Raw genomic sequence first — 25,780 nt, 5'->3', positions numbered from 1 at the left:
TGGCCAATGCATTTTAAGGCTTTGCACCGCTTCAATGTTGCCACTGTGTCGTCTTTCTCCCATGCCTGCAGCGTGCTTGGTGCTAGAAGGACGTCATAACATGCTTCTTAATATGTTTCTATTCTTGTGCAACGATTCATGGTATCTAGGCAGAATTGATTGGATTCATTGTCTCATCCTATTTTTGATCGTTGTCTAATGCATATTAAGTCTTTGCACCACTTCTAAGGCCGCTAGTGCATCGTCCTTCTCCTATTCCGGCTGCATGCTAGGCAGAATGAATGCTGGAACCACATTTTAATATGCCACTTAATCTGTTTCCTCTGGAGTTTATTGTTCCTTATCTGATTTTAAATATCCCTTAATATCTTTTTGGCCTTGGAATTATTGAATATGTATAACCAGCATCTCTTTTTCTTATGCCCACCCGCGTGCTTGACTAGATGCCATTGCATTTCTAGAGATATGTACAGGATGGACCTGTGCAGCATTTCATAGTCTTTTTCCTCTTCTAATGAAACTCCCGCTACTTTGCCTCCGTTTACTCCTTGGGCACTTCAAAATGATCCAGTTGATATGGAGAAAGAGTAGCAACTTGATAAAGTAGTTGATCTTAAACTCTTGGGAGTATATCTTTCCTTTAGTTGATAAATTCCGATCCTTGATGTAGCATGCTAACTTATTTGCTCGTGCGAAGATAATATTGTGCAAAATTCCATAATGATAAGCATCACTTTTGTGCTTGATGCAACAGACACTTTTGATATCTTTAGTGGAATTGGGGAAAAGTGCATAGGGTTGTCTATACTTCTGGTCTCGAGAATAACAAAAATCTGCTATGAGTTAAGAAATTAGCTTTTATCTATGATGTGCAATGCAAAGTCAAGTCGTTTCAATTTTACGCTTTTAGATTTAAGAAAAATGCTCTATTGCATTTTTCCCAAGTTGATGTTTGACTCTCTCAACGTTGTAAATTCTGTCACTTTCTAGGGACCTGATTATTTCAATATCATACTAAATATGAATCAATACGATAATGGTGCCTTGGCTTTAGCTGGTATATTGGTTAATTAGAGGTTAATGGACCGGTTACTTACTTTAGCCAAAGGTCGCGGTATCTCGATGATATGCATAGTCTTCATTTAGTTTTCAAGTAATTTGAGAGGAACCCTGATCAACATTGCTTGAGTTGTAACTCTACATATTACTTGCAATCGTCTTAATTATTTGATAGGACGAGCTATTATGTGTTATCCATGACCAATTTTTTCCTTGCTGAAATGTTCTTTTTGATTGATTAACAATATTCAATTCTTCTTTATGGGGTTGTTCTAGGAGAAGACGAGATGGTCAATGCTAAGTTTTACTCACCACGTTATCTTGATTTAGACATTTTCTTTTTCTTGAAAGTCTGATTTGCTGGTTTTGGGAATTTCAGGGGCTTTGGATGTTTTGAGAAGTGAAGGTTGGACCCTGAGTATGAGCCCAAAACACAACCTTTTAAAGAGGTAATATAATAATTAATGATTCAATAGCGAATCAGTTCATTTTATCTTAGATAGCTTTCTTGCTGTCCGTTTTATTCTTTAGCTAATATATACAAATAAAAGTTTCTAATTTCTTTATGTTCTGAGTACTACTAATAAAATATGAGATTTTTAAGTAATTGTTACTATTCTCTCTCTGACGGCAATTCTCCTAGCAAGTAAATGTTCAGGGAAGATGGCTTTGATGCTGGTATATCAACGAATCATGTAAAGCATTGTTAGATGCTTTATTCTAGCTTGACCATATGGGTCTGCAAATAATGATGGTCCTTATTAAAACTTTAATAATATGTTAAGTATTTTTTTAATTTGATATCGCATTATATATATATATATATATATAGTTTTTTTTAGGATTTGATTTATATGTTTGAAAAGTAATAAATAAGCCCATCTTAATAGGACCCTCGGCTTGAAAGGGCTCGTAAATCGGGACTGGTGCTCAGAGCACCTTCGGGGACAGCTGATAAAAGGCTGCTGAATACCTCAATGAAATTGGATGTAGCTTGGCAAGTATCATCTATTCCTGTTTCTATTTTTTCTGAAATCTTAATGATCAGTGTTCTCGGAGTATAACTAGAGGTTCATTACTTCGGACTTCGACGTTGAAGAAGACAGGAATAAGGCGCTTCTTTTGTTCCAATTCCAAGCATTCCTAGACAAGAAGAAACGTATCAGAAGGGCAGCAGAACCTGCTGGCATTCCTTGCATTGCTGCGAATTTGCTTAGTGTGCACATTTTGTTAATTATCTTTTCCATCCATCAGAACATAGGAATGCTGTGATCGTTTATGGAACTGGCGATGCAAAGGGTACAACATCTTCTGTTTAACATTAGGAAGATTTGTTATTTAGCTCGACTATGTTACCGCATTTGATTTTCAATCCAACTTTTGTTTTTTTTCTTTCCACCAGTTGAGCTTAACTATGAAGAGATGTTGCCAGATACACGATCAAAGTGTCATGATTGAGACTCCACAGCTAACCGGGTCGTGATATTCTAGCTTCCAAAGAATATTTTGTCACAGAACGAATTGATATCACTATGGGAGAACAAGAGAGATCGAATTTTCGAGCGAACACAAGTTCCGGAGGAAGAAATAGTGAAGCTTTTTCTCAAATATAAGAGAACCCTAACCTATAGCCTCTTCTTCAATAGGAGTTATTTCTTCTTCACCCAGCAGATTCAAACACATTCCGACACATAAAAAAACTCGAGATGGGTAAAAATTGATACATTTCTTTGGTTCCTCCCCTTTGTTTTGCAGCCCTGCCAGATCTAGAGAACATATCGATGTCCATCATTCGTTTCGCGTTTACTAAGGGCGACCTAATATTCATATAATTTACCTTTACCCAAATATCATAACCAATCGTTGCCCCAAGACGTTGGTCTCTAACTAGAAAGGTAAATGCCTCAGCTAGAGGATGATGATCTTGAGGTTTCAGGCCTACACCCAGATATAAACTACATTTTCATCGATAAAATGCACTATATGTTGCTCGCCGGGAATGCTCCTGCTCTTACTTTTGCTAGATTTGCTTCACAGTGGGGTTCACCGATCAATTCTATGTAGTACGTACACCGTCACATGACTATGCAGGACTTGGATCTTCCATTTCAATAACAGCAGCGAATGTGTAATAATATCACCTATCAGTTGGAATAATGCCGCTTTCTACAAGTGAATGCTCGTTCGTGGTTTGGCCCGACACCACAATTACTGGAGGAAAGGACTAAATCAGAACATATGAGCATCCCATTGACGAAGTGATGTCCTCCAAGTTTCTGATCAGCTCCAGAACAAAACCTCGTTGTTAAAATGAGATATCTTTGTTGATGCAAAATGAGATAAAATTCACTCACCCATTAGCAATTCTCTCTCTTCATCTAGGCTCAGAATGGAAAAGTTACTGGACAAAATATTGTCCCCCACAAAAATATAATTGTAAGGTATGAACAATTATGCCAGTATAGACACACTCTTGTACTTGGATCAAAAATCAAACCTATGTACAACCGATAAGCCCAAAGTAAAACCACAGTTCATGAATTAAGTTACTAGAAGAAATCCAAAGTAAACCTCCTAATTAGAAGCCGCAAGGAAGATCTCTAATATGCTAACTTCTCCATAACCCCAATACTAGAACAAAATTTTCCAACACAGACATCATCAAGCGCGCCCAGATGAGTGCCATGGACTGAGATGTGGATGGCAATAACATGAAATGGTTTTTTCCCACCATTTTCTGCAAATTTTCTGATCTGTTGTTACGGCAGCTAATTGTTAGAAGAGTTTCGTCATGATGCCTTTGTTGATGTAAGACGACATTAACTCACCAAAAAGTAATCACTTCCCTTCACTAGGCTCAGAATTGGACAAATTACAAGGAAAACATATAATTTCACCCATATTGCCACATTGCGTACTAGATCGAGATTGAAAAACCAAACCATGTACTACCCATAAGCCTACAAAAAAGGCTAACCGCGAATTAAGTTACGAGAAATCCAAAGTAAATTTTCCAATTTGGACCAAGGATGCCCCATAATATGCTAAACTTTCTCCATAACTCCAATACTGGAACAAAATTTCCCGACACTCCAAGGCCGTCCCAATGAGTACCATGGACTTAGATGTGGGTGGCAAAATAAACTTAAAATCTTCAATACAACATTTCATTCATGTGTCCTTCCACCATTTTCTGCAAATCTTCTTGGGATAAAAGGGTTTTCTTACCACACCACCGGCTTTATCATACGGCTGGGCCATCCTCCGAAGGAACTGTACTTGACAGATTTCAATGAGAATTTAGTGTCATAAAATTGAAGAAATTGTACTAGCTGTCTAGCTTTTAAAGCGAGCAGCTCCGAAGTAAAGGAATTTTCTTTGACTAAACGTGCAGATTATCAGTTGATAAGCCACACTATAAATTGTTTGCATACTGGGTAAGACAACTTAAGCTCTGCAAAGAGAATCAAAGTTAGCTCAAAGAATAATAAATACACTTAGCTTCAAATGCACATTATTCAGCAGTTTCTTAAGAAAAGAAAGTAAGCTGACACATCAGTTGAGAAATAATGTACTTAGGCATCAATCAGAAATTCAGACACTGAAAGAACCGAACACATAAACTTGAGAAGAATTGAAACAAGAGCTAAACATGGACAGAAATCCAACAAACGAATAGTTCTTTAGCAAAATACTACCCTTTCTCTTCGCATCGTTCAAATATAAGATGAGCTAAGAAGTAAGATGAGAAAGGAAATACCTCCCGTGCAATATACACAGCCATGTCAGTGCTCAAATTGAGATGTGCATCCCGTAGATGGGACAGTATCCACCCAGGCAGTTTTGAACGCTTATCATGACGACTATACCTGCAAATAGTTTGATCATTTCTTAAAATACTTTGAGGACAGGAAATCCAACTGTGCTGGCAATTAATAACAGGAGGGGCTAGCAGCTCTTGGTAAAACTAGACATATTTTGACACATTCATTAGTTATGTACTTCTTTAGGACTATAGCTTCTCATATATGTACAACAAAGATTGAGATAAGTTGCACTGACTTAGTCAACTGAAGCTGACATGGTTGGCCTAACTGCCAGCAGAAGCGGCAGAATCCGGAAACAAGAAGGCTTATTTGGTGAAAAAAACAGCTTCTACCATTGAAATAATAATTCTTCGTTTGTATTACTAAATGCACCAAGGGGGGTTGCAAATTTGGTTAGAAGGGATATGCAAAAGAAGTACAAATATTGAGATAACAAAACCCATCACTGGAACTTCAGTAAATAAATCACATCTAAGTACAAAAAGTTTGTCTGTTATGTGACAGGGTCAACAATTTGATCAACACTAGAAGAAATTTTCACAATTAGGGGATGTCAGGCGAATTCAAGAAGATATGCACTAACCTTTTGTCTGCAAAAATCATCATCCCATAGTCAGCCTTTGATCGAATTACTCTACCAACACATTGAGCCGCCTGCCTCTGTCAGACAATTGTATCAATACAAAGTTGTTACACTCCCATTAAAGTAATTGGAAAGAACATAGCAAACAGAAGAACCATACCAAGGCATCAAAAGTCAAGAAATCGCCTTCCTTTATTTGAAATGTATCACGTAGGTACTCCAACCTAGCCAGCAAAATTCTGCAAAAGAATTTAGATTTCCAATCAAGGGCCAAGCACCATAAACCAAGCAGATTAAATGTCATCGTTCCATCTCCCATTTTTGACGAAAAGTATTCATTACATCAGAGTCGCATGTTGAAACTTACTTGCTCAATGTATACTGGAAGGGAACGCCAAACATGATGACAAGCCTCCCATAATGTCGGTCAAAATCAATTCCTTCAGCCACTTTACCCCTGCAAAAGTAGAGATGAATAAAATATACGACAAAAGATCATAGTTATAAGATGTGGAGCAGATCTTAGAGGCACCATGGGCCCCACAACATGAATTTTTTGACACAGCAAAGTAGTTGCAAGTTGTCCTGTGAGCAAATTAACAGGAAAAATCCTACAACAATGAGGCATTGGGTCTTCCCAATATTTCAACTTGCTGGAATGAGATTGTGAAGATGGAGATATAGTCAGAGTTGCTTTCAAGTCGTCAAAGTCCAGGATGATAGGGGTAAAATACATGTGTAGCCAGAAAATAGATATGTGCATGGCAAGAGTCTGCTGGTTCCAGGGGATTATCGACTGCATCATATTATTTTGTTAAAAATAACTATTATATCATATCAGGTACCTTGCAACAGAGAAAAAGACCGCCCCTCTCCCACAATCACAAGCTTTACGATAGTTATCGAGGGCCAATGTGGTTTCAACCACATCTTGTGTCTCAATGAAGACAAGCTTATGCTGCATTATTTCCTACAATAAGAGAATGCATCACATCATTAATGATGTTATAACAAGACCAAGCAATCTAGGAAAGCGAAATTTCCCCGTATTTGGCTGAGATACAGAAGGCAATACTTGGTAAGAAGGGACCGGACAATGTAATTACCTTCAAAATCCCAGTCTCATTCCAACTATTCACTATTTCGTCCATATAAGAATAACTAACAAGAAGCACACAATCCCATCAGGAACAACCGAAACCATTTCCAGCAAGAGCCTCCCATAATTCCTAACTACTCCAAGATCACTTCGCATGTCAAATTTGGTACTAACTGGCAGCTGATCACTGAAATAAAAGAAAGAAATTCATCAATCTTACAGGCTTCATAAAGCTAAATATTGCATAATAAGATTGAGGATTGCAACAGAAAATAAAAATTCATAAAATGGATTGTTGATGAAATAGCGTTCAAGTATATACTTTACCTTCCACGGGTAAGGACCATCGGGCATATGCAATCTCTTGTCAGGGACATTGTAAAACTCCGACTAACTACAGGATTAAAATTCAGAAGACGGGGTAGAGATCAATCGGACTCAGAGTTCCAGATGTTATAACAACTGTCTGGAAGCGGTCAAAGACGGGCTTTATCGCAAGAGAAGCATCGTGGCAACTGAGCTGCAGTACAGGGTCTCGTACATCTGGCATTCTGTCATCGAAAGGCTCGATAATAATTGAAAAGCCACGAGCATATGTGCCCACAAGTGTTGCAAAATCACAGATAGTTTGTATGGGCAAGAACTCATCAGTGTCAGTTATCTCTAGTGTGAGCAAGAGAGAGTGCAGCCGATCATAGCAGAACTTCAAGTTTTCTGGTCAATTCCAGCATGATTGTTTATGGAAGCAACAAAAGTAACAGGGCCTTCTTTCTCAACACTGTCTGTTTCCAACCGTCCCTTTTAGGTATTGGACTAATCTACGTAACACACGTACAAAAAAATCTGCTCGTCGAATATTTCCTGGAACAGCCTCCTTCAGGATATCATCAGGTAATGCAGGATTTGCAAGCCAGGTATCACCTACTGTACAAAAATGAAAAACGCAACAAGGATACTTCAGTACAATGTGTTGACAGAATAAGTTCGCCTTTCTACAACAACGGCACACACACGTACCTTGCAAGTCTCCTCTCTGTGCCAATCCCTCAACAAGCCGATTGTACTCTGCTCTCAACCTACTCTCATCTGTGGCCTTGAACCTTTCTACCATATTAAACAGCTCATTCTAAGATAGCGTATTTTGAAAGGTGCAAGAACATAATAAACCCAAATCACAATTTAAACTTTTGGAGGAGCTTCGTCATTTAAAATATAAGTTAGTTTCCTATCTTGCTTCACGAAACATGAAAAAAAGCAAGGGCAATAGAAGAGAATGATGCAAGAACATAATAAACCCACATCAAATTTTCAACTTTCGTAGGAGCTTTGCCATTTAACATATAAGTTAGTTTCCTATCTTGCTTCACGAAAGATGAAAAAAAGCAAGAGCAATAGAAAAGAATGATGCATATAAAACATAAGTAAAAGCAGGCAGTGCATAGCTAAGAACATTATGGTTGTAAGAATTAATATATAAACATATCACCTCCGGAAACAGTAAACATACCTTTGTATCTCCTGCTCCATTTTTGAAAGATTTCTTGTTGCCCCTTCAAGGGTTTGTCTTCTCACGGAGACACTAAGAGCTTCTATGCATACATTATCGATATTATGCGCCTCATCAAAAACCACAACAGACTCTCTCTGCATTTCCTTTGAAATGATCCCAGCCACTTTAGGGTCGAGCAAATACTGGTAGCTGTACACTACCACATTAGCAAACTGCACCATATGCCGGGCCAAAAAGTACGGGCACCACCCTTTCAATTTTCCAAATGCCCTCAAATCCTACAAATCGAGAAAGAGACATATTCAGGTCCCATCAAAAAGATATGCGTCATGCTAAATCATGTAATCAGATAGTCAAAGTCAAGACCAATTCAAGAGGTGATGACAAAATTACTTGGTAGTGACAATAACCCAAATCAAAAGGACATGAAGTCATGTAGTAACTCCATATGTAATAATAAAAGTTGAGCATGACCGACCAAAAGTCAGTTCCTACAGAAACATTTTGCCTGGTTATTTGATGGACAATCTCACACGGGTGTGAATGAGCAACAATGAATGCCACATAGCGGCTTCTGCTTGAAAACAAAAAAGTTCAAAGCTTTTGCACCAGATACATGCCTGCAGCGTATATACACCGGGAGGCAACACAGCCCCCGATCCTGCCCTCTCGTACTCCTCAAAGAACTCGCAAGTCGGGACATTAGGATTTTTTTCTGCCAAAGCCCGGACCCAGCTCGCAGTGAGCTTCCTGCACCCAGCGTCCACCGAATCTCTGTTCTCCGCAGACACCACCCGTGGATTCACACACAGATTCTTCCTCGACGACAAGCCGACGGCGAGGATCCTGGCAGCAGGGCCGAGATGCTGGACCTGGTAATCGTGGAGCTTCTTGAGCTCGGCGAGGGTCTTCTCCATCTCGTGGACAGTGCGGGTGCAGTAGAGGAGCTTGAGCGGGGACTGGGGCTTGGAGAGGGCGTAGCTGGTGATGAGGGAGAGGAGGGCGATGGTCTTGCCGGTGCCAGTGGGCATCTCGAGGAGGCAGTGGCCCTTGGCATCCAGTGCACGCTTGAGCTCCACCATGTACGAGTACTGCTCCGGATAGATGTTATCGTAGGGGAAGTACACCGTCACGTCCTCGATTTGGAACTTCATTGCTGTGATCATAAGAGACACAGAGAACACCTCAAATGTCAACTCTCATCGATAATCAAACTATCAGAAGCTCCCGACGGCAAGAAATCATCGGACTGCTCATCAAACCAAAGAGGAACACGAAATTGAAGCTTCGCGAGTAAGGCAAGCGGACCTCATACGAACCTGGTTACTGGTAATCGAGGGCCTTCTGTGGCGGTGGCGGGTGCCTGAGGCCCTGGCACCAGGTCGGAACGACGGAGGGAGGGAGACGATGCACGGTGGGGTGGAGCCGCCGTAGCGAGAGTTGGACTGTAAATTGACGCGGGGTGGCGGTCGTAGGCGTGACTGAGGCAGCGGAGCGGAGCGCGAGTCAACCAGAAACAACAAAAAGAAAAAAAGTCAAAGCCAATGGGACTGTGGCTGGGCTGGGCTGGGCTGGGAGTGGTCTGGGCCGGGCCGAGATTGGGCTGGGCTTTGAAATGGACCAAAGTCCAAATATTTCAGTTGTCGATTCAGATCGCTTTCACATATATATACCGTATATACGAACCGAATTTTTGTTCGGTTCGGTTTCCAGGTTGACCCGATTAACGGGCAGGCCCATAGGAGGCGTCATGAACAAATTATTGCACAATAGGACCTAGTAAATAAATTCTTCTATTAGACGAATTGACCGAAGTAATTTACATCATACATAAAAATGAAATGAGAATTTCGGGTTTATTTATCAGTAGAATCGTATATATGCATACATATTAAGAGCTCGACGCACAAAATAGACCTCGAGGAATGTTAACTTGATACATTGACATTGTTTGGGATCAAAGCTAACCGATAAATATCCAACTAATCCTCTCATCGCATGTATGATGTATCACCCTGTTGTTCCCATCCATACCAAAAATTACATCCTCTACCCTTTCTAAGAGGCTGGCCGATCGTGGTATTCAATTTGTCAATCAACTGTTCCTTCACAAGAACATTGCTCCTAAAATCAGCCCTCTAAAGTCTGCTCAAACCATGGGCAATGTGTGCTTCAAATACTCTTGGCACTTCAGAACAGACTTAAATTTGTGATGAAATCATCATATCGCTTATACAGCAACAGATCTCAGATTTCTGGAAGTCCTCATTTTCCTACAGGGTTCCTCCATACCAACAAAGACTTGATATGCAAAGCTTCTGATCTGCTACCAGAGGAGGATGTATAGCTATTAGACAGGCAAAACGAGTTCAAGGTCTATTCCGAGAAAACAAAAATGAAGTCTTACATGCACATGAAGAAATTCTGCCTCGGGGAGCTATCATACGCCATATCGCTTGAGGGTTTTGCTTAAACTGGGCATCACGTTGTACGCTTGATATGACCTTCTTAGCTCGATAATTGAGCCCACCTACACCACCAAACACCATATTAACATTGTAATCAGGCTACCTCAGGTCGAACGCAGTTATTTGAATTGCGACAGGAAATTGATTAAAGTCAGGAACGTGATCTCCACAAAACTCGAATTAGTCTGAATTGAAATGAAACGCCATGAAGACAAACAAGCAGCAGGAGTCGCTTTTGTTGCTTACTATGATGAGAACTGAAGTCAACCCGATTGCAAATCCCTCGTTGATATGCCGCAAGTATTGATCCAGCATTGTCGATGTAGTAGCCAAAATACTTAATAATAAGCCACCTGTAGAATTCCTCCAAGGAGAAAAATCCAAAACTAGATAAGCAATCGAGCATACATACATTTTCTGAGAGAGACATTAATATTTGAGTACCAAGTCATACCCCAAAAACGGGAGGATGCCTGCATCTTTGTTAGGTATTCTACAGTAGCTTTCCCCGGCTTAATGTTTGGTATCCGAGCACCCATTTTGTTCAGATAATCGGCTATTTCCTTGGGCAGATTGGCCTAAAATGAATTCCCAAGTGAAGAATATATGAAAATAGCATGACTTGGCAAGCATCATTCTCCAAAGAAGTCACGTGTAAAACACTAATTCTAGTCGGCTCTTAATATATATATATATATAGATTTTTTTTTTCCGGCTAAATCGTTTTGCTTGTCAAACTTTGACAAGGAGAAGAACCAAGGAGAGGAACACGCATCAAGAAAGATTATACCGTGTTGGTATTTAATAATTAATGAACCATTAAAGAAAAGGACATAGGCTGTGAGGTACTTACAATGTCAAAGATATTGAATATGAACACAAAAAATGCAAATATTGAATAGTAGACCCAAGGCTCAGCACCAATAGAATTCGCAGGGTTCAAAATCTCCTTCGCATGCTCCCAGAAAGGAGAACCAAGGATACTGCAGAAGAGGACCAATATAAGAAACATTGAACCACCAAAATACCTTAGTTCAAAGTATCATTCTTCCAAAGTACTCCAATTTCATGCAAAGTCAACCAATGCAAAGCAGTTCCCAGAAAACAGCAGTCAGAAGAAATGGCAAAATATGAAGTCATAGTAGCAATTAGCTGAGATGATCTACCTCGCAATAATGCTGGGAAATGCCAAGAGATACGAAGTGGTGAGGACAGGCTGCATCCCTGAAGGATTGATGTTAAAAGGAATATAGGGCTCCACTTCTGTAACTGGGGAGTCGTCCCTGTCAGCAAAACAGAAATTTATTCCTAAATCCTCTGCTCAGAGGACTTGCCGCAACTTAATACTTTGAAGTGAAAAATTCAATCAACGTATAAACATATAAACTGCAACAAGATCTCATATTCAGAATCAAAAATCGAAAAAGGGAATAAAAGAATGAAAATCCCATTACCTTGCAGAAGAGGCAAGCTTGAAGCCATAGTACTGCAGCTTAATTTTCCTGCAACCCTCAGTTACTACTACTGCCCACATTGTGACTATGGTGAAAATAGCCAACACTGCCAGCATGTAAGGCCACCAATTCATGGCACTTCCTGCAATAATGATGTTGACAGAACCAATACTGAGGTTATGGAATATTTAATATCAATTGGGAAAATGCGAGTTGAATGAATTGAAAGGTCTTATCTGCAAGATTAACCTATATTTTAAGTCAATTTACTTAGGTCAGAAATTCAATGATGATAGTAAGAAGTTCTACTATATCTTAAAATGCCAAATGTGGTGGCTTCATCATCTCCTGGTAGGGCAAAGGGTGGCCACCCTTTTTTACTAGATATAATTCTAAAAATCAAATGATCTTTCAGTTAGCCTAGCCAAGAACGCTAATTAATTTAAGGCAACTGAGCAACGAAGATATAACTCTCTCATAGTTTTCACTGCCTATTCAGAATAAAATTTCCAGACACATTACTCAAGGCTTCAGCAGGTTGTTCTACAGGAGAAATGTCAAAGCATTGCTCTCTATTGCATAAGAACTTCTAATTAAGCAAATAATATTTATGAGAAAACTCTAATCAAAACTTTCATGTTGATCCTTGACTTTAACAGAAAAAGGAGTATTCACATAAAAACAAATCTTCACTTAATTAAGGCTGTATTACATTTGGCTGGAGCCAAAATTTTCGTCCAAAGTTAAATTTCATTTCAGTAAGAGCTAGACATACCTGAGAGCTGAGATAGCATCTTGAACAATGTCTCCTTGTAACCCGTCAATATCCCCACGCATATGATCAGAGAGGAACCTTGACCTATAAAATTAACAAGAGGTTAGTCGTGGAAAGATAAACAAGCCATCTTAGATCAGAGAAGTAGTCGGATTTTTTTTTTTAAATGGTTTTTTAATCCAAGGCTAGCAGTGCAATCTTCAATGCAGGGGAGGCTCTTCCATTTGGCAAGGAAGGCGAAGGCCTTAGGCCCCACAAAAAATTAGGTCCCTAATTTTTAGGTTTGTAACGATATTATTAATTATCATATTTAATAATTATAAAAAGAATCTAAAAATTATTTAACAATCAAAGCCTCACAAATTTAAAAAATAAAATAAAATTAAGGCCTCATTTATTAAATTAGTCAACATTATCTAATTACTCCTCAATTTTCTCTTCTACTTATAAATTCATAAATCATAACTTCCATATTTAATTATTTACTCAATTTCTTTTATTATCTATTTTTTTTTCTCTCCTTTAATATCTCCAACTACCTTTGTAACTTAATCTCCTATAACATTAATCTCCTTAATATCACCAACTACCAATTTTCAATCAATGTTTTAACGTTCAAATTTTACTCCTTTAGGAGTTGTTTTACTTTTAAATTCTCATAATTCTCACAACTATTTTCTCATTTTTTCTATTAAATTACACTCCTCCAATTTAAGCAATCCTCTCATGTTGAAGCAAGTGATCTCCTTCAAATTTCATAATTAATAAGGTTATATTATTCTAAACTTTGATTATTCTTTTTAATTTGAATTTTTTATTAAATATATATATGGTTTATAGGTTCTATTGTTTATTTTTGGTTTTTTATTTTGTGTTGAAAAATTGAGATCATTAGACAACGAGAAACTGAAAGAGCATTGTCTTAATCTTGAAAATTCCCTAAAACGTGATAATATTTTGATATTGATGGTTTAGATTTATTTTCAAAATTACAAGTTTTGAAAGAAATTTTACAATCACAATATAAGACTCCAAGTGACATACTTAATTGTATAAAAAAAAATTGACTCTTTTCTTAATACATATATTGCCAATAGAATAATGTTTAACCATTCCTATAACTTTGCTTCAGCAGAAAGAAGATTTTCAAAACTAAAATTAATAAAATCTTACAAAGATCCACAATTTCTCAAGAAAGATTAAATGGATTCGCTATGTTATCAATTGAAAAGGAATAGAAGAAATTGAATATAAAAATTTGATAAGTAATTATGCATCCAAAAAGCTAGAAAATAAATTTCAAATAAAAAATTCTACAAATTTTATTAAAAAGAAGAAAAGGCCCTAGTTTTATATTTTGCCTTAGGCGTCCAAAGCCCTTGAGCCCCCGCCCCCCGCCCCCCCCCCCCCCCCCCCCCCCCCCCCCCCCCAACCCGGCTTCACTGTAAATAGGAATGACAACAGAAAACAGAGAAAGAGACAGTGAGATAAAGGTGTCCATGGGTGTTATCATATATAAATCTGGAAATTCTTTATATAAAAAACCCAAGTGCCTCGGTGATAATATCAACTTTATTTGAGATTTCAAGTACAAATGTAAATCTAATATATATAGTAATGGCAGAAAAATAACAGATTTCATATAACAGAGCTTCCTTTGCATCAGATGAAACCAGAGTCTTGATGAGACTATTTAGGTGAAAAAAGATAAATCAGAGAAAATACCACACTTGCATATAAATTCAAACAAGTCAACTATATATAATCACGATCAGTTCTAATGTATCAGTAAAAAAATAAAATAACAGAAAATAAAAAATAAAGGATCAAATAAAGCAGAAAACAAAATGATAATTCCAAATCAACCAGCAGAGAAAAGTACCAAATCCTGATTCCGATATTGTATCACATATCCATGTCATTGTCATCGCACCACAGACCAGTAAGAGAGTTGTCACCATAACATGCTTGAAACTGCCAATCCCAACAATTATCCAATGAGCACAAAACTCTTATAAATATAAATAATAATCCAAGTAAAATCCAGACCTATTTTAAACAAAAGAAATGCCCGGAACTTCACGAAAATGAAAGAATGAGAGTTAGCAAAGACAATAATTCTCAAAGCATAATCTTCGTTGAGGAGTTAATCCCACAATTTTCCAATGCATGATAAGCTCTTGATCTGACCCCCTTTATTGATGATAAGCAGAATCATAGAGAAAAAGGCTGAAACTAGAACAGAAAATAACCTGTTGCTGGATGCATAGATTGAGTATGGAAGTGAAGAATATGAAACTATCAAAGCCTGTAGTACTGCAAAGCCAAGAGAGATCCACCAGCTGCAGAAGAGAACTAACAAGGTTTGAAAACGCTCAAATCAAAGTCTCTAGAGAAACAAAACTTTCACATAGGGAAGAAGAATCCTGCAGCGCTAAAGTAAATTAGTGCACACACATGTAACTCTTAATCTTCTCATGGCCATCCAAGCCTTCTTTCCGGAGCTTCACCAATGACGGAAGAACATGGCAAAGAACCTGCAAATTCAGCTTATCGTAAGCAAGCACCTAGACAATAATAACGACAAGCTCACATCTGTCAGACAACACACAATGCAGAGAAAGATTCAAGACTCTGCATCATTTTAGTTGAAAGTGGGCCAGATCTATCAGTCCAACCAGTCTACATACTGAATGTGGACCCATATGCAGAAGAACAGATAGGTCTGGGCTGTGACCAGAGGGTTCACCCACAGAACCAAGATGAACCAGCTGGATCATTTTATTCAACCCGGACTGAAATGGAAAATCCTATATATTTTATATCTATACCTTCTGGAATTATTATAGTAAGAGCAATAAATAGTTCAATGTCCAACAGATCTTTTTATTTGGGAGGATAAGAATATCAATCATGATTCCCACGTAAAGAGAGTTCTCGAGTACAAAAGGAAGCAAAGGGGGCTTATTCTATCTCATAATCCGGAACAGAGATCTGATCAGAAGATTTGAGATGTTCATGAGCCCAATAGTTAAGCTCAAAAAGGGAGCCCAGGTGGCAATATATGGGCTAGGGAAACCAATATTATGCTTTTCCAACCAATGTCTGACCAGATTTGATAATTATGGTTGATGCAGGGGGAACCCATCAAGACTCAACACAATGAACACGCAAAAGTGTGCAGCTTTTAAGTGAGATTTTACAACAATTAGCACTTGCTGCACTTCTTTCTCTGAAAAGACAGCATGGGTTGTACTCATTGTCAATTAGTTATACCACTTTGGATGAAACTTGAAAGGTTAGAAGTATCGTGATTAATGCTTGAGAACATCACAGTGACAGAGTGTAATTTGAAGAGAGACCAAAAAAACAATTGATGCACCTGCATAATAATTGAAGCAATTATCTGGGGACTGATTCCAAGTTGGAAAAACGAGAGCTTAAGTTCCGCCGCAAAATCACCAAGCTCATCTGCCAAAAATTAATTAAAAAACTGAAAGTTATCAGAACATACATGAATTCTATAATGTCATAATGATGCTAAAAGCATTGATGCATGTGCATATCATGCATCAATCATGTATGAGTGCATCATTATCTATTAACATGCTTGATGAATGATGCTGCAAATATGTGTGGAGCTCACCTACAGATGCGGAGCCAAAGGTGAGATAGTCTTGGGGTATCAATTTTCGGTCAAATCCAGGTAGAGGGACAAAATAACCAACACGGCTCATCACAATTAACACAGCTGTCACAAATAATCTCCGCCGAATCTCGCTCTTGAAAAATGATTCGGCAGCATTATTAAGGACTGAACCTATTCGTACAAGGTTCAGAAATCTATTCTGGTATGTTCTAGATTCCGGCTGGAGACTAGCAGAACTGTTTATTTCTTGACTAATCATGTCTTGCCCACCATCATATGTCGCTGGTATAGATTGAAGATATAAACTTTGATCCATAGAACAGTAAATCGCCAATTCCTGTTTCGATCTTGAGAGAAAATATCTGTCAAGCATTGGTGTCTGTCTTCTAATTGATTGTCGATAAGTTGTTCTTAAGGACAATGGAGTTCGAGAAAAGGAAAGAGAATGAAACTGAGAAGCCTTATCACTATCTTGTCCTGTATCAGGCAGAAAAGTGACAAAATAAGTCCAGAAAGAACCGGGAAAGCTAAATCATACAACAAAAACTAAAGTAGAAATTAAAACATATTCAGGTTTAGAACCTAAAAGAAGGCTCAAGCTGAACTCTCGGCAGTCTAAATATAATCAAAGAGATCCATGACTGAAAACCATTGTGTACAAATGACCCTTAACTATACCTCAAGTTTCCAATCATTTCCAAAGAAATTACAAATACCAATAAGACCTCCTATTCATTTAGTACTATGAACTAAAAACTGGTTGACATATGCAATATCTAAAAGAGTGTTGTGGCAACATTGAAACATACATCAAAAAAATTAAAGTGCAACAAAATTTACCCACATCTACTATTTTTGAGTCAGAATGATTTTCCACAAGCAAAATCAATAGTACTATGTTATCCTCCTATATAAGATCTCCTGATGCAGTCGCACGAATTAAAAATAATTCAGAATTATCCCGAATTCCAGTTTCCAGCTAATAGTAATGGCCTCATAGAGGAGTCCACACTTCACTTGACTATAATGAGGGCAATAACCTCATTGATAATCCAAAGTAAGGTCTTCTCCGAATTTACTATATTATCAGTGCAGAAACCAAAGACACCAAAAAGATACAAATCATATCGAACAAAGTAAGCACAATAAGTCTTTATATGGATTCCCATAAGTGAGTGCATGACACTAAAGGGCCCTAAACCTCATAAATTGACTTGCCAGCTAAACCACTAACCAAGTTACAGTCCAGTTCACTACAAGTGATGATTTTCTCCAATCTTTAGTGCAATACCCCACGCTTTCCAAAGCAACCAATTTCAGCCCCTACATGTTGTCCATTAATGACCTTTTATATATTTTCCAATCATCAACCATTTTTACCGTGCCTTTTTTATTTCCCATCATAGTACTCATATCAAAATATGCAAATAGTAAGTACTTTGCTAAGTTAAGAAAATCAGATTCTATATATATCTCTGAACAATCATCTAGTCAATATAACTTCCTCCTCCAGTCTATGCTTCCTCGTTTTCTCAATTCATAGCTCCATTATTATCTTAGCAACCACTACTACGAATATTGCATAAAGGGTGTTTGCTCTCATCAAAGCAGATGTTCCCCTCCTCTGCAGAAATAATCTTTTAGTCTAACACCTCTATTATTGTTGCCTATTCTCTGGGAATAGACTTTTGAGCTATCAAAAGCACTTCCAATCAAGAACCGAATTTGTTCTCCTTGAAAAAAACAGGTTTGAAGAAACACGAAAAGGGTTACAGTCATCCTGCCACATTGCTATAATCTAACCAATCTCACGCATCTTGTAACACTAGGCTTAATCCGAAGGACTAGTTTCTATAGCAATTCCCCCAGGTCTAGTTCCATGCCCTGCAAAGGAAGCAGAGTCAAGATGGGCTAGAATAAAAGATCTAAAGGAAAAAAATGCACTTTGTTTGGATGTTGCAATTTGCAGGAGATACATATTTCTTTTTTTCCATACGAGGCTTTTCTAGGATTGGGAGGTAAATTTGGAGAAGTATATTCTCCCTCCATTTCTCTCAAACACAGGGCCTATTTTCATATACTTTCCAGTCCATTCCTTTCCCTGTCATTCTTCTCCTTCTCTTTCCTTTCCTCTCCCTAATTACGAAGCATCCAAACTAAGGCTCTATGGCTTTACTCACTTCATGCCACAGGGGTGATAGTACTCCAATATACAAGCCATCGCAGCACAGAATTCTCGGAAGATCAGCACTAGAAGCATCAACTTTCTGCAACAGACACACACATGATCCAAAGCTAACAGAGACAGCAGCCAAATGAATAAAAAAGAGCAATTTGCACCACATGTTAACCGTTGCTCCATTAAACTGCAGATTTTAAAAACACAACCACTGGACTCAGAATTACGCACCCTACTTCCCGGTGAAATCGGTCCATCTTCCTATCCCAGCAAACAGGCCAAAACCCAGAACTGACGAGGTTTAGCAAAAATCATGAAAAGGAACGGTCTTTACATAAAGATTCATGATTAAGCAAAGCAGCTTTCGTAAGATAAGCTACTTCATCAATTTGTTATGTGAACTCCTCTTGTCCATCTCTCCGTAAGCCTTCTCAGTCCAAGAAAAAAGAGAAAGGAATGGAGAACTGACCTCGGTGCCTGCGGGGTTTAAGAGCAAAGGGTTTAAGGGAGCTGAGCCGGGTTGCCTCCATGGACACGGAATGATTCGCCGTGCTCACAGTGCGCGAGCAAATAACAAGTTCTGAAGAACTTTCTCTTGAAATTGGCAGGCGGATTGAGCTAAAGTGATGAAGGCAGAGGAGAGGAACGCGAGGAGATAACTGAACTGGCCTCCGCGCCTCTGCTTTTGCCCGGAAAGCGGAAGCTCTGGTTCGGGTCGGAGCAGCAGGCGGTAGCCTGAGACTCGGACCACCAGAGCAGGAGGAGGGGAGAGGAGGCAGCACCGGAGGATGCTCGGAAGCGGTCGGAGCAGCACCGGCGGCGATCAGTCAGTTGGTCATCGGAGGAGCAGCGCCATGAGGTGGCTGGAAGAGCGCGAGGCAGACCCGAGAACCAATGAGAAAGATGGCCTTAACCCGTCCGAATCTAAAATGGGTTTTCGGGTTTCGGATATTTATCTGGGCTGGTTTGTCCCCATAACTGTTTCTGATGTTGCAATTTGCTCCCTATCGTTTCTTCAACTGTCTCAGTGCAACCCAACTTCTCTTGTTCCGATCTCTATGAAGAAAACGTGATATGAGCATTCTTACTCTCGCATAGAGTATTGTTTACACCTAATTTCTACACTCCGTTTAAAAATCCTTGGATCACGTAATATGGTCGTTGGTTCCGGATTCGCAAAGATTTAGACCCCGTTCCGGGAGAAGATGGTGACCCGAATTGATTTTTAATTGGAGTCCAATTGATTGTTTTAGGCTGAAATTTTCCAAGCAATGAGTGAGGTCCAAGTCTATGATGGAAGCCTAATGAAGAGCCCATTCCCACAATGAAGATACATGTATGGGCGTGTCTTCCTTCAACAGAGGCGGTGGATGATTGCAGTCATATGGCAGCCCATTATTCTTGGTGAGCAAGGAATAGATATTCTCAACTATCTTTGAGCTTAGATGATGAATAAGTCGAATATCTTTTCGATATCTTTAGGTATCTAGTTTCTAGATAGGTTAGGAGTATATTTCCTCTTTAAATAATATTCCGATATTGTCTATTATGGACATCCAATTTGGATAGATTTCTTAAGATTTCATGTACACACCTATAAATATCGAACGCAAAGTTCATTGTAAGCCCCCTTGGCACAACTATCCATGTAGCCTTACACTTTTTCCGTCTTTTCTTTCTAGCACTTTACTTTCGTTGCATTTATATTATCGCACATTCAATATCTACCTTTTTAGCATTTTAATACCATGCACATTTAGTTCCTTGCAACCGCCGATCATTCGCACCTATCCTCGACCTTTTTTCGAGCTTCTAGGCAAGGAATGGGTTTCCACCCGAGCTTAGGTTTTCGAACTTAGGTGCGGCTTCTCTCTGCTTTCCAAGGCCAAGATCCACGCGCTACGAATCTTTCAAGTTTTGTGGTTACATCATTCTTAGGACCGGCTTCCGGGCTATCTTTTCCATCGAGTCAAGTGTTCAGACCTAAGGCTTATATCTTTCGGCTGGCCAAATAGTTGATACCCACTATCAACACGACCTCATTAGCTGTGTCTTATTACTCTAGATGGAAGTAGCACAAAGAAATAGTAGACAACTCATACCAGCTAAATTCCCGAGCCGCAAGATTGTCTTAGGCGCATTCAATCTCCACTTAATCTATTTGAAATCCAGTCGGAGTTCAGTCGCGCAAACTCTCGAAGCCATGGTACGAAGCTCTGTATCGGTAAGACTGGCTAGTGTCGCGTTAGTTTCTATTTTCTTGGAACAATGCCTCGGTACGTCTGGTTTTCTAGTTATTTATCCGTCAGCAATTTTCGACTTGAACAGGTATAATCAAGCCAAGTTGAACCAAGTACAAAGAATGATAAATCTTTGTCAAAACAAGCCAAAGGAAAAGCCATAATCAGACTAACCTCCAAAGATGCAACCATTTTTCCAATTCTCATGTAGTGTGCATTAAAACCATCAAATGAGAGCAAAAATCTATCGGGCCTTAAAACCTGAAAATCGACACATACCCAGCTGGACCATCTTTAGTCATAAGTTGCCTCTTCTTCTTGAGCGTCTTCGGCAACTTAGATTGGATCAAATTCAGTTTTTGAGCTCCCCAAAGCTGCTCTCCAAGCTTAGCCACTTCCTCTAAGAGAATTTCCTCCTGTCCTTCAGCTCAAGAGGTGAGCTTAACTAATGGCTCTTTCAAATACACATCTTGCTCACTCTGAGGTGAGCTTAACTAATGGCTCTTTCAAATACACATCTTGCTCACTCTATGGACTACTTCAAGTCTCTGTATTCTCGACATTCGGATAATCTGCTCTCCTGTCAAGACTTATGTTTCAAGTCTATCTCTTTCTCAGTTGCAACTACTCTTGAAACTCCTTTCGAGATTCATGAGATCACTTTTGCTGTACAGTCTTACAAAGGGTCGAAAAATCCGGAACTTGACGGTATGAATTTTAATTATAGGAAATTTGGAATATTATTGAGCCTAATATTGTTGCCATGGTAAGAGAGTTCCCTACGTCCGGAGTCTTACGTAAGGGAATGAACTCCTCATTCATCTATCTCATTCCAAAAGTTAATAGTACCTCTTCTTTTAAAGATTTTTGGCCTATAAGTCTTGTGGGCAGTCTTTATAAAATCATTGCAAAGATTCTCTCGTGTCGATTGCAAAATGTTATGCCTAATCTGATCAGCGAGTCTCAAAATGGTTACATGAAAAGGCGGCAACCACTCGATAGTAGGGTTGACAATTCCTAACACGACACGTTAACACGACTTGGATACGACACGTTGTTAAACGGGTTCGGGTTTGGCATTTTTTATATTCGGTCTGAACTAGTCTAACTCGTTTAGACACGGTTAATAAGCGTGTCTTGCCGAGTTGAACCCGTGTAACCCGATTATAAATCGTGTTGTTATAATCATGTAACCTGTTAATCCATTTATAATTAAAATTACAAAAACGACCTTACTAACCCTAATAGCTAATCTATTCTCCTTCTCCAGTTCTCCTTCGACGGCTGCCTCCTCAGTTTTATCTTTCTTTCTTTCTCAACAGAGAGAAATGTTCTCAAAGACGACTTAGAGCAAACGAGACGGAGAGACAACCTCGAGCCCTCAACCACTCCAAGCGCCACAGTGATCCCACCCCGACGCGATGTAGTGATCCCATAGTGAGTCTCTCTCTCTATTCTCAGTCAATTGAAGAAGGATTGAGTTTTCGATTGTCAACTGAGCCCTAACTCCATTTAAGTCTCTTTGTGCGACACCGACACGGCCCCGATCGGAAGGGTCGTGGACACCGAAGGTCGTGCGAACCCTTTAAACTAACAGCTAAAACTTAGAACTCGTCAAGCTCGAGTTCGACTCCTACCCTTTTCTCGCTCCACCAGCTCTCCGTGGAGTCTCCACCAGCTAATTGGTGAGTCTCTCTTGACTATAGATTGTATGATTGGAGGCCGATTTGCATAAACGATTTGCAGTTTCCTACTCAGCAGCTCACTAGCTCATAGGATCAGAGGAAACTGAAACGTGAAACCTGTGAACCTGTAGAACATTGGGGATTGATGAGATGATGGCCCTTACTGATTCGAAGCCCTTGGTTATGAACTACAGAGAAGGAAGTGACGAGGGCTCGAAGGAGTTGCATAGATCAGAGATGGGGTGAATTTATCAATTCACTGCTCTTCCATATACTTTCATTGCTTTAGGAAATGAAATGAACTCTTCATGTTCTTTGATATGAAAAGGTGATATAGAAGGGAAAAAGTATAATGAATTGAAAGGTTATTATGATATCCCATTACAAAGCTTAAGGTTATTTACCTACTACATTGACATGTTTGAAGCTGTAAGATTGAGCATCAAAATAATTGCATAAATTATTTTTCCTTACTATAAAGGTGGAGTTATATGCCCTATCTATTCTCTGCCTATATTACTTTCTCAAACATTAATTTTGTCTCTCTAGCTTGCATGAACTTTGCAAGTAAAACATTAGTAGCTGATACATGTTTCTCATTCTCTGTTTTATTTAGGAATAATGAGTTCATAAAATAATTTGGAGGTGAAGTTGGAATCCTCTGGGAAAGAAAAAACCATGGCCATGATAAACAAAGATGATGATGTAGGATAGCTCGATGGAGACGAGATCAAAGATACTATAATAGGAACTCACGAAAGGACATTGAAAGGCAAGCAAAAAAGAAGACTGATCTCCTGTGTGGCACTTCTATGAACGGTTGACAGAAAAGATCATTGATGGTAAGACCCGTTGTAAGTGCAAGAAGTGTGGCTCGCTTTTTATTTGTGATAGTCAATATGGGACAAGAAATCTGAAAAGGCATAATGAAAGATGCATTCATAAGGATACACGAGATGTTGATTAGCTGTTCATGAACCATGATATTTCTATAAGAAATGCTACATGATCCTAAACGCTTTCATGAGTTGTTAATTGCTGCCATTATTATGCATGATTTACTTCTTGTCTTTGTGGATTATGTTGGAATTAGAGTAGTATTCTTATATTTGCGTGAGTGTGTGCCCGTTAAATCTCGAAACACTGCAAAGGTTGATGTGTTGAAGGTTTACAAAAAAGAGAAGTCACGGGTTAAGTGCTTGCTTGAGGAAGCTAGTGGTAGGATTTGTTTGACATTTGATTCGCAGACCTCTATTTCTACTGATGTGTATCTCTCTTTGACCGGACATTTCACTGATAAAAATTGGATTTTGCAAAAAAGGATTCTGAATTTCTTCTTGATGCCACCTTCATATACTGGTGTGGCATTGAGCAACACGATTACCTTTTTGTTGGCTGAGTGGGGTATTGAGGGAAGGTTGTTTTACTTTGGATAATGCTCCGCAAATGACACTTTCATGGGCTTGTTGAGATCGCATTTAAATATGAAGGATGCACTCCTAGCCAAAGGTGAATTCTTTCATGAACGATGTTGTACCCATATCATTAATTTGATTGTGCAAGATGGACTAAAAGAGATTGATGTTGTGGTAAACAAAGTGCGAGAGAGTGTCGAGTATATTAAAGGTTCTCAAGTTAGAAAAAAAAGTTTCTTGAATGTGCGAAACTCTTATCTTTGAATCAGAAAAAAGGCTTGAGACAAGATGTCCCTACTCATTGAAATTCAACTTTTCTTATGCTTGAAAGTGCATTCTACTATCGTCGTGCATTTCGCCACCTAGAGATAAGTGACTCTTATTATACAAATTGCCCTACCTCATTAGAGTGAGAGAAAATTGAGAAAATAAAAAAGCTCTTAGGGGTTTTCTATGAGATTATGAACTTGTTTTCTTGAAGTAAGTATCCAACCGCAAATTTATACTTTCCTTCCACTTTCAAAACATATGTGATGCTCAAGGATAATAGTGACGGGACAGATGAAGATTTGAGAGTAATGTCGTTGAGGATGCTAATGAAATTTTAAAAGTACTGGTCTGAATTTTTAGTCATTTTATCGATAGCGGTGCTATTGGACTTTAGGTATAAAATTCAATTGTGGATTAGAGTTACAAAAAGTTGTATGAAGAATATACATCATATGAGAGGGGGAATCGAATATTTCCATCAAAAGAGAAGTTCCTCCTAGATCCTGATCAAAAGTCAATTGAGCTAGATATGCTAGAGGTAAATTTTTTAATGATGTTATGTATTACTTTGTCAATATTTATATTTGTCCCCCATATATTTTCTTTTTCTTCTTGTCATTTGCACTTGAAATATGTTTTCATTAGTCTCTCATTATTATTTCAATTTTTTATCAGTAGTTCAATGATTACGATGATGATGAGTATTCAACATCTTCGAAAAAGTCTGAGTTGGAAAAGCACTTAGATGAGACAAGGATCGATAGAAAGATGGACGGACCCGGACATTTTTTATTACTGGAAGATTAACTCCTAACGATATCCAAGAGTTGCAAGGATAGCTCGTGATATTTTGAGTATTCCCCGATCCACGGTTACCTCCGAGGCAGCATTTAGCTGTGAAGGTCATGTTCTTGATCAATATCGGAGTTCTTTGAAACCCGACCTTGTGGAAGCACTCATGCGCTCTCGAGATTGGCTTTATCGATTAACTGGTAAGTATGCTTTTCAGATTTGATTTTTAAAGTTCTTTTGTTTATCTTTCTCTATTTCGAATGTAGATGGTTATGGAATTTCCATGGATCAGCTCACTGAAGATGTGATGAACTTACATATTATCGATGAGCCATCAACTCAGGGGTCCAATGCTGTGGTTAATTAAAAATTAGTAATGCTTTTAAAAAGCTAATATTTCTTTATCATGTGAGTGTTACTGAAGTATCTTTCACATGTTTGGTCGCAAAGGATTCTGTTATCTTAGGTTCCATTGAAGATGGCACATGGAGCTAGGCTTTTTCTTTGGCTGGATGAGGGCCCGATGTTTTGCTAATTTAACTATTGTCTTTTGTTATTGAATGATGAAATTATGGCGAAGTTCATCAAGTTTGGTTTCTCATTTTGTTACTCTTAGACTGTTATTAACCGTGTTAAGTTAGCTTGGAAAAAGATTATGAGCTTGCTTAATATTTGCATTAATTGTCATTAACAATGAGCTTGCTTTTTCAAAGCGATGAGATGCATGATCTACATGTCTGTGGAGTTGTAATAAAAGGTAGCTTACAGTTACAGA

The 25,780-nt window shown here is 38.7% G+C and overlaps 2 protein-coding genes and 1 long non-coding RNA gene across 9 annotated transcripts; 1 reads left to right on the top strand and 2 right to left on the bottom strand.

Annotated features, from left to right (window-relative positions):
* Nucleotides 1-3,878: 3,878 nt before the first annotated feature.
* On the bottom strand, nucleotides 3,879-9,550 carry LOC116189164 (general transcription and DNA repair factor IIH helicase subunit XPD-like). The gene is given in 17 exon segments (XM_031518711.1): nucleotides 3,879-4,293; nucleotides 4,296-4,332; nucleotides 4,820-4,928; nucleotides 5,470-5,546; nucleotides 5,630-5,708; nucleotides 5,837-5,926; nucleotides 6,315-6,439; nucleotides 6,576-6,637; nucleotides 6,640-6,755; nucleotides 6,896-6,986; nucleotides 6,989-7,276; nucleotides 7,279-7,369; nucleotides 7,371-7,492; nucleotides 7,586-7,668; nucleotides 8,076-8,356; nucleotides 8,699-9,234; nucleotides 9,398-9,550. Coding segments are annotated over 16 exon segments (2,265 nt in total). The 5' UTR covers nucleotides 9,233-9,234; nucleotides 9,398-9,550; the 3' UTR covers nucleotides 3,879-4,213.
* A 359-nt stretch (nucleotides 9,551-9,909) lies between these two features.
* LOC116188931 (preprotein translocase subunit SCY2, chloroplastic-like) lies at nucleotides 9,910-19,467 on the bottom strand. Of its 2 annotated transcripts, none has more exons than XM_031518383.1 (14): nucleotides 19,073-19,467; nucleotides 16,422-16,901; nucleotides 16,158-16,246; nucleotides 15,233-15,312; nucleotides 15,028-15,117; nucleotides 14,658-14,749; nucleotides 12,776-12,859; nucleotides 12,001-12,142; nucleotides 11,713-11,829; nucleotides 11,400-11,529; nucleotides 11,001-11,124; nucleotides 10,793-10,899; nucleotides 10,486-10,608; nucleotides 9,910-10,404 (listed from the first exon to the last, which is right to left on the bottom strand). In XM_031518383.1, exons 1-13 carry the CDS (start codon nucleotides 19,131-19,133, stop codon nucleotides 10,519-10,521), a joined length of 1,686 nt encoding a protein of 561 aa, XP_031374243.1. In that variant the 5' UTR covers nucleotides 19,134-19,467; the 3' UTR covers nucleotides 9,910-10,404; nucleotides 10,486-10,518. The 2 variants fall into 2 exon arrangements, with proteins under 2 accessions (XP_031374243.1, XP_031374242.1); XM_031518382.1 differs by having other exon boundaries at nucleotides 9,910-10,401; nucleotides 19,073-19,466.
* Nucleotides 19,468-22,115: 2,648 nt separating this feature from the next.
* Nucleotides 22,116-25,780, top strand: LOC116187050. Of its 6 annotated transcripts, none has more exons than XR_004151970.1 (6): nucleotides 22,116-22,280; nucleotides 22,361-22,528; nucleotides 22,660-22,770; nucleotides 23,145-24,751; nucleotides 24,889-25,205; nucleotides 25,272-25,780. It is a non-coding gene; the product is annotated as an uncharacterized LOC116187050 (long non-coding RNA). The 6 variants fall into 6 exon arrangements; XR_004151969.1 differs by having other exon boundaries at nucleotides 22,398-22,528; nucleotides 25,272-25,779; XR_004151968.1 differs by lacking the exon at nucleotides 22,660-22,770 and having other exon boundaries at nucleotides 25,298-25,776.

Source organism: Punica granatum, chromosome 8, assembly GCF_007655135.1.
Source record: "Punica granatum isolate Tunisia-2019 chromosome 8, ASM765513v2, whole genome shotgun sequence".
NCBI lineage: Eukaryota > Viridiplantae > Streptophyta > Magnoliopsida > Myrtales > Lythraceae > Punica > Punica granatum.
The sequence above is the reverse complement of the archived record's forward strand: the minus strand, read 5'-3'. Positions and strand labels throughout refer to the sequence as shown.

Coding starts and splice junctions, on each gene's coding strand:
- LOC116188931 (XM_031518383.1), bottom strand. CDS start 19,133: ATGGAGGCAACCCGGCTCAGCTCCCTTAAACCCTTTGCTCTTAAACCC. Junction 14,750..15,027: donor ATCTATGCATCCAGCAACAG/GTTATTTTCTGT, acceptor TGGGATTGGCAG/TTTCAAGCATGTTATGGTGA. Junction 12,860..14,657: donor AATATCGGAATCAGGATTTG/GTACTTTTCTCT, acceptor TTAATTTTATAG/GTCAAGGTTCCTCTCTGATC.